Source organism: Poeciliopsis prolifica, unplaced genomic scaffold (assembly GCF_027474105.1).
Source record: "Poeciliopsis prolifica strain line A6 unplaced genomic scaffold, Auburn_PproV2 SCAFFOLD020, whole genome shotgun sequence".
Taxonomy (NCBI): domain Eukaryota; kingdom Metazoa; phylum Chordata; class Actinopteri; order Cyprinodontiformes; family Poeciliidae; genus Poeciliopsis; species Poeciliopsis prolifica.
In genome coordinates this window covers 1,345,629-1,353,802 of record NW_026562395.1, presented here as the reverse complement: position 1 = coordinate 1,353,802, position 8,174 = coordinate 1,345,629, and the positions used below count along the sequence as shown (strand labels likewise).

Here is an 8,174-nt window from a genome sequence, read left to right as displayed (position 1 = left end):
CCAGGTATAAAAATATTGTCTTTCATGAGATATGACAATGTTTTGATGGAACAAGAACAGTAAGAATTTCACAGTATTTTTATAAACTAATTTGTTTGGTCTTTTACATACAAATATAAAAAAACAGATTGAGTCATATCATAAACCAAACAATCATGTAAAAAAGTGAACACTGCACAATACTATTAATCATACAGTGGTAGCAGAAGACTGTTTAACAAATAGTTGTTTGACAATTTAAGTATATTTATAAAAATATGAGCCAGGGTAGGAAAAAAGTCACCCTCACTTAACAGAAACTGACAAGAAAAGTATGTAATACATTTATTTTATTTTTTTTAATTCTGTCATTTCTGTCAATACAAATACATATCAACGTAAAACTTTATATCAATGTAAAACCATGATGTAATTTAATTCCAAGAGTTTGCATACAAAGTCTGTAATTTATCATCCTTAACTCTGTAAACACAAAAAACAGAAACTAAATGAACCAGCGGGAATCAGAATTGAAATAAGTTAAAAATTATGACGGAGCACTTGGATCCTCCCTGGTATCTTATTCTGATGGTCGGACCAAGAGAAAAAATGCTGTGCATAAATATTTTAAAAGCTTCATTAAAAAAGGCACAGAATCAGAAACAACAATAATACAACTAAATAAAGATTTCCTTCATTTATATTTGAGTAAAAAAACAACTACTTTTAAGTTATCTTCTCTATTACAGCTCAAAAAAAGGAAAGTGAAAGTATTTGCAATATTGTATTTAATCATACCACTTTAGTTAGGCCTATTTATGGAGATGGAATGAGGAAATATCTGTGTCAAGTAAAGAAGTCTGGCAACTTAGGGACACAGAGAAAACAAACCTTCACACGCATATCTTACTTCTAAGAAACCAAACAAATTTTGGCCTAAACCAGAAGATCAAGATAGCAACACGATTAATTAAGATAAAAAGAATCTGCTGGCTTTGTAAGGAAAGGAAGTAAAAAAATGATATAGTGAGGAATGAAAAGTTGACACATTGTGCCACACAATACTTCATGAGTAAACATAAAATATATTTAGGAATAAAGTGCTATATGTTCCTCTAGAAATAATTAACATGCACAAAGTAAACTGATCATCAGAAATTATTTAAAATCAATTTAAATACATGAGGAAAGAAGAAAAGTGGAACACAAACCAAAGAAGTGCAAAGGTACGAAATGACGAAGATGTCTCGTCACAGCACCTTTCATCTACACAAAAATCCAATAAATGTAAACACCTCATTGTGATTTGAGCTTCTATTTATATATAAAAAAAGATCTACATTAACTGGACTCAAAAGCTAATGGAGTACATTACTGTAATATGATACTGTGATGCTTGTAGATAAGAGTAAAACTGGCAGTCACTTTCTTCTAGTCATCATTTGAGATGACCAAATCCCATTTGCTAAGAAAATGATCTGTTTCTTCCTCTTCATTACTTGCTTGTCTGAGAAGCACATTTTCCAACTTCAGGTGATTTCTCGTTGTATACATCTCCTCAAATGTTCCTCCTGTATTGTCCTCTTTGCCTCTGTCTGAAGGCTGCATGCCACCCAACCTTTTGTTAACGTGAAAGGTCATCCCTGGCATGGGCAGCATGTTCTCAGGATTCCAGTTACTACACATCTTAAAATGACCTGCCTCTGCTTTCTGTGCTGTTGCTTTAATCAGAGCACCATACTCATCTGACAAGCAGTCAGACTGCTGTGAGTGGACCGTGGGCCTGGTTGGGATGACCTGAGAGGCATATTCAGACAGAAGAGGAACATTCTCACCCTGATTTTGTTTCTCTTCACCTCCCTTTATTCCTTCCCTCGTTCCTTCCTCCTTCAATAATGGTAGGTTTAGATGGACGTTAAATGTACCACTTTGTACGTTTTTGGTATGCCACAAAGCTGAGGACTCTGTATTGCTATCTATAGTTTGCTTATCACTGAATGATCTCTGATTAGATTGGGTTGGTGCCTGAGTTTGTGATGTTAAAACAGGGTGTCCTATGGAGCATGGCAAACTCCGCAATAAAGTACTAACCTCTGACTGCATAGGTGTTTGCCCAAATGTTTTAGCTTGAGGCTTGTATCCATTAGAAGAATTATCATCTTTAACCTCAACATCTTTCTTCTCGTAACAATCTACATTTTTCTGGTGTTTATCCTTCAAGTTATTCATAGCAACTCCTTCCTCAGGCTCCCTCTGTCTTGTGTCCTTTCCACTAACTTTTTTAGTGAAGACAGCGGCATAGTCATCTGACAAATCATTCAGGGGTTCTTCAGGTTCTTGTTGCACATCTGACCTCTGAGGTGCATATGGATTCGGGGGTTGCAATCCATATGGAACGAAGGATTGTATCCCAGGAGGTGGCTTATTGGGAATGATACTGGTTAGCTGCAAGGTGGCATTATCAGGAAGGAACACAACGGGACATGGGTGAAAGGATAGTTGATTCTAGAGAGAGAAGAAGAATTTTGCATGAAAAATTTGTACAAGCAAGTTAATGGTGTAAATGTCTTTGTCCACATGAATATGTATTCAAATTACCAATATAGGTGGGCTTGTCTGTCCCTTCCCACTCAGGTAGTTGTAGAGAAGGTAACTGGCCAACACAATTATACAGATGCAAACCGATGGGATAACAATCCCCACAACCACTTGCTGCAGCTGTATAATAACAGGGTCTGTGGGAAGAAATAGATCAGAGTCAATAAAATGTAAAGTAGGTCGACAATTTTACACATTCGTCCATCCTTTCTCTTCCACTAATTCATGACTGTGTTTCAAGGGTTAACAGGTGCATGAGGGAAACCCAGACATCCCTCTTTTCACCAAAAACCAACAAGTCATTAACAGGGATTGAAAGGCCTTCCAAGGTCAGGAGGGTATGTCATCTTTCCAAAATAATCTTGTTTTACCATGTGGACTCCCTCCCAATAGAATGTGCCAGGAATACTCCCAAAGGGACAGATGCAATAAGCATCCTAAACAAATGGCTGAACCACCTCAACTGGGGACTGTCAATGCAGAGGAGCAGTGACTTAGCTTATCAAGCTGATGGAGAGCCTTACTCTGTATTTAAGGCAGAGACTGGCCTTTTCATTCAGCTGAGTTAAACTAGATGTTCTGGCATGAAAAACAAAATGAATGACTCTTCAGTTTTTATATCTAGTTCAGCAGGATTCTTTCCAATCTGCCTTTTCCAAATCAAAAGAATGTATTTCACTAACACGTTTGTTACAAGGGTGTACCTTGAGGTGTGGTTATGCAGTGCCAAACTGAGGACATGGACTGGAGTGGTATGGAGAGGAATCTTGATTTGGCAGAGAAGCAATATTCTGTATTATAGTCCATCAGGTGATATTTGAACACCCTGTCCTCCACTGGAAAATGAAGCTGCAAAGCAAAGGATAGATAAAGATAGATAAGCTGGTGCTACAAAATATTAATCACAACTTCCCTGAAAATTTTGAAAACGACAAAGTAGTAGTTCAGATTCTGGTTCTTCGTTTTACCAACTGTTCTAAAAGAAGTCATTGCTTCCAGACAGATTTCTCATGCTTTACTTTGGTTTTCTGAATTTGACGTTTCAGATTATGAAAACATTAAATAAATACAATCTGAGTAAATACAGAACGCTTTATTTAGGTGATTCTTCCATTTATTCAGGAGGAAAAAGCTATCCAATCCAGCAGAGCTCAGTCAAAGTCAATAACTGGTGTCATTCACATGAGTGGGCCAGATCCTAGACAAAAACTACTGATGATCAAAAACAACAAAAATATCTATCTTAAACCATTTCAAAAATCCCCAATGATTTTGGGAAAATATTCAGTGGACTGACAAGATTAAAGTGAAACGTTCTGTAGAGTGTACATCTAGTTACATCTGGTTGAAAACTAACACAGTATTTCAGAAAAGGATTATACCAACATCTAAATATGACATGATGGTAGTGTTGCAATTTGGAAGTGCTCTGCTGCTGCAGGACATGGACGACTCTACCAGAAAATCTCATCTGGATTAGTTTCTGAACTTGAGGTCAGAATGCAACTCCTTTTTTCCACTGGGGCAGATTCCCTAGGACATTTTTTCCCTTCTTAAATTAATTGAAACACATCTGGAAGCAGGTTTTGTATTTACTAGGTTTGTCTCCTGCTAAATTTAGTTTGATCATCAGATACGTTTAAAAGGAGTTCAAAACAAATGAAATTTATATCTATATTTTTCTCCAGTACTATTTTGTGCATATGCTTGAACATGAAAGAGTTTCAAATGTTTAGAAAATCTTTCTTTGAACTTGTAAAACATGACTGAACAGTTGTGCATAATCCTCACTTTCTTGTCACCATATTTAATATTTTTACTCACCACTTGATTTCGGTGGGTGTTAAAGATGGAGAGGTTGTAAGACATGCGATGGTAGATTGTTTTCATGGTAAGCACTGGGGTGTTGTTGTTTGGTGAATACCTCACCGGCCCACTTAGAGTGACAACTGCACTGTTGTTCTCCATTTCCACAGAAACCAGTGGAGGGCCGAAAATTGCTAAACACACAGATGTTTTATGTTTTAAGATTATCTACAAATATTTAACTCTCGCCTTGCAAATGTGCAGAGTTTGGTTAAAATACTTGTTGCAAATGATACAACAAAAACTCCTCAAGTCAGTATGTTTTACTTACTCTCTGACTTTGGATCAAATCTTTTGTTTGTCTCAGTCCATTTTGAAGATGATTTTCTTCCCAATGCGCGAACTCTGGCAAAGTATCTTTCTTCCTCATCCCACGTCTCAGCACTCAGATCGCACCAAGTCCGTACGATATTTGTGCACTGGTCCACTGATCTCCAGGTTTCCCGTTTTCCTTTTCTGACCTCCCTGGTGTTTCCATAGCTGTGAAAGACACAGGTCCATGCAAGGGGCAAAACAAAAACTGAAACTCCAAGCTTTGAAACACTTAATCAGAAAACAGGTTACTTTTCAAGGACACATTCATGCACAGTTTATTGACTGTACGTTTACTGAGTATGATCTTACATGGCGTATTGCACAGTAAAGAGTGTGCCATCTGGTGTGCCATTTCCTGGAAACCAGTGCAGAACATTCCTCAGGTTCACGGAAGAGAATCTGACATTAATCGGTTTGGGAGGAGAGGAGGAGACTAAAAGGAAGCAGATTAAAAAGTTCAGATTGTTAAAGATGCAAAGCACGGCTCCATATAAAGTCACATAGCACATGATGCTTGAGGCCGCTTTTACATTATTTTACTGTCCTAATAACCTCCACACTTGTTCTGTGAAACAAAGTGAAGCCTTCTGCTATAATCTGCCAGGACACTATAAGGGATATTCTGTATTCAGTACTGCTACCTACCATTACAATGTTGAGACAAAAGAAAGCCCCAAGTAAATGACGGAAAATAATATTGGAAAATATAAGTCAGGAGATGGATATTACAAAAAAATTCAAAGGAGTCAGTTAAATCCACAATCAAGAAATGGAAGGAGTATGGTGATCTGTCTTGATCAGGCCGTTCTCACAAAAGGAGTGATTGTGCATGAAAGACACCAGGGAGAGAGGTCATCAGGACACATATGACTACACTGAAATAGTTAGCTTCAGCAGCTGAGATGGGAGAGGCTCTGCACACAACTGTTGTCCCGGTTCTTCACCAGTCAAAGTTTTACGGGAGAGTGGCAAAGAGAAAGCAACTGTTGAAGAAAGCAGTTTGAGGAGAGTTTGCCAAAAGACATGTTGGAGGCTCCACGGTCAAGTGGAAAAAAGTTCTTTGATCTGGTGAGAACAAAATGCTATCAGACAAAGGATCATTTTATGACCCAACGCATCCAACTAAAGATACAGCGAAATGGTTTACAGCCAAGGTGGAGCAGCCAAGTCACAGCCCAGACATTAATCTGATAGATAATCTGTGACAGTACTTGATAAGGGCTGTTCACAGCCGATCCCCAAGCAAACTGCCATAGCTGGAACAGTTTATCAGGAATAATGGAGTAAAATTGCGGTGCCCAGATGTGAAAGCCTGACTGAGACCTCACCACACCGACTCAGTGCTGCGATTGCAGGAAAAGGTGCATCTATTGCATCTACTGACTTAAAGGCTGTGAATAATTATGCAATCACTTATTTTATGTTGTGAATCTAAAACAGGAAGGGTGACATTGTAATGAATTCTTCCATGTCCCACATGAAGTCATTGTAAATGAATTTAATTCATACTTTAATGTGGTAAAAAATGTAAAAGTAGTCTAAGACAGTCAAAAGTCTGATTGTATTACAGTGTTCTCCTGTATACAAAGCAGTTTTAACATTGTTTTAAATGTGAACCCAAATGCAGCAGGCATGTTCAATGTTCTGTGTGAAGTTAATGTAAAAATAAATAAGTAAACTTACAAAAAAAAAAAAAAAGCGAGATGCCAGAGTAACACAAATAATCAAAACTAAAGCCAAGCAGGCGACACAAAGAGAGCGGGGAAACTAGGGAGAAGTGACGAGATGAAACGGCTAGAACTGACTGACAATGAAGTGCTTAAATACTGGGAGGTTGATAAAGAAACTGGGCTAATTGCTAAAGGGGCTGCAGGTACAGGTGAAGAGATCAGGAGGCAGACTGAGTAGAGGGTGAGAGAAAGTGGAAATAAATCCAACATTGAAGAATACCTAAAGAAACATAAATAAACAACAGAGACAAATAATAACTTGAAACAAGAAGTTAGACACACTGAGGAACAACTGAAGTGGAAATTGAACAAGACAGAACTAATAGAAAAAAACTAAGGAGCACAAAAAATGACAAAACCAAAAACAAACAACCCCAAATCCTAACACATTTCTCTTTTTTGTTGTCCAATCAAAGCAAGTTTCTCACATCTGTGACGTTGAAAACCTCCAGATATTCTGACTTGTTATGTAAAATGTTTGGCTGATTGACTTGAACTATCAAGTCTTTTCTCAACATTTCAAGATCTATGAAGTTCACGAGAAAATCTGCTCCATCGTAAAATATTTCTTATTCTGAGCAATGAACATTTTCTTGGTGGGGGGGGAAATATGCAGGTCACCTGATTGGACAAACAACCATATGTGTATTTAAACAGAAGACTTGAATAACTAAAAAAGCAACTAGTAAACTTGAGCAACTTTATTTGCTCAAGTTGCATTGATGCATAAAATCTGTTGACCACTTCTATTCTGATTTATTGTTAACTGTAATAACCTTGCATGGAGCATACTCTTATAAAGATCAGCTTCATTTAAGCAAACATTAAAACCATAAAAACAGAACTGATACTCAGTTCAACATCATGATAAGATTTATTTCGGGGTTTAAGCCTGCTTCTTTAAACATTAGGGAGTGAAGTATTTCTATAATAAGCTTTTTTTTTTCTTTCCACGCTAGATATTGTTTGTGGAAACGTAAAAAGCCTAAACCAAAAATAACAGTTAGTTAGTATCTCCCGCTGTTCGTGCAGCCTTACCTGCGCAGCGCACAAGAAAAAGGGCAACAAAAATGAGCTTAGTCCGCATCTTGGTCCGGAGAGTTCATGTTTTCCCGAGAAACCAGCGGCTTTTTCCCGGGTGAGACACCTGTCCTGAACAACTTCTCTCCTCTGAGGAGTGAAAGAAGTCAGCAGAGACGAATAACCATTTACAAAAATAATAATAATAATAATAACAAAGACAGGTGAGATTAGCTCCCACTGTTTGTCCAGTCTACCTGTAAAGAATCAAAGATTTATGCTGACAGGTTTCCGTGTTCGGAAGAAGGAATGCGGCCTCACTCGTCGGTGCACATAACACCTGAGCAGGTGCAGCCCTGAGCTGTGAAACCTTCCCCTACTTAGCAATGCGGGCTTTTTTCCGAACTTCCGTCTTGAGAGGGTTTCACGGCCAACACGTTTATTGCCCTTGTTACGAAACGGTACAGCAATAATTCACCAAAGATTATTCTTCCGTCGAAGGTCAACAGATCCTCGGGTGACCAGACACGGAGTGACGCAAATAATCACCAAAAATGACCAGTTGAAAACACTTCGAATGTGTCATTGTGTGCACTATAAATCTTTCTAAATTATAATTCGAAACTCTTATGAATTATAAGTGTCTGGGTTTCACATTTTGTTATT

At 37.9% G+C, this 8,174-nt stretch overlaps 1 protein-coding gene across 2 annotated transcripts; it reads right to left on the bottom strand.

Moving 5' to 3' along the window:
* Nucleotides 1-312: 312 nt before the first annotated feature.
* il20ra (interleukin 20 receptor, alpha) lies at nt 313-7,853 on the bottom strand. 2 transcript variants are annotated; one of them, XM_055044326.1, is made up of 8 exons: nt 7,766-7,853; nt 7,527-7,658; nt 5,068-5,191; nt 4,715-4,923; nt 4,402-4,577; nt 3,282-3,426; nt 2,578-2,714; nt 313-2,484 (listed from the first exon to the last, which is right to left on the bottom strand). In XM_055044326.1, the coding sequence occupies exons 2-8, from the start codon at nt 7,573-7,575 to the stop codon at nt 1,411-1,413; spliced, it is 1,914 nt and encodes a 637-aa protein (XP_054900301.1). In that variant the 5' UTR covers nt 7,576-7,658; nt 7,766-7,853; the 3' UTR covers nt 313-1,410. The 2 variants fall into 2 exon arrangements, with proteins under 2 accessions (XP_054900301.1, XP_054900300.1); XM_055044325.1 differs by lacking the exon at nt 7,766-7,853 and having other exon boundaries at nt 7,527-7,751.
* Between the last annotated feature and the right edge of the window lie 321 nt (nt 7,854-8,174).

What these genes read in the sequence shown, in the direction of transcription:
- il20ra (XM_055044326.1), bottom strand. Translation starts at nt 7,575, where the DNA reads ATGCGGACTAAGCTCATTTTTGTTGCCCTTTTTCTTGTGCGCTGCGCA. An exon ending in ACACCCACCGAAATCAAGTG is followed by an intron (nt 3,427 to 4,401) that starts GTGAGTAAAAAT and finishes TTTGCTTTGCAG; the next exon opens with CTTCATTTTCCAGTGGAGGA. An exon ending in AGACAAGCCCACCTATATTG is followed by an intron (nt 2,485 to 2,577) that starts GTAATTTGAATA and finishes TTCTCTCTCTAG; the next exon opens with AATCAACTATCCTTTCACCC.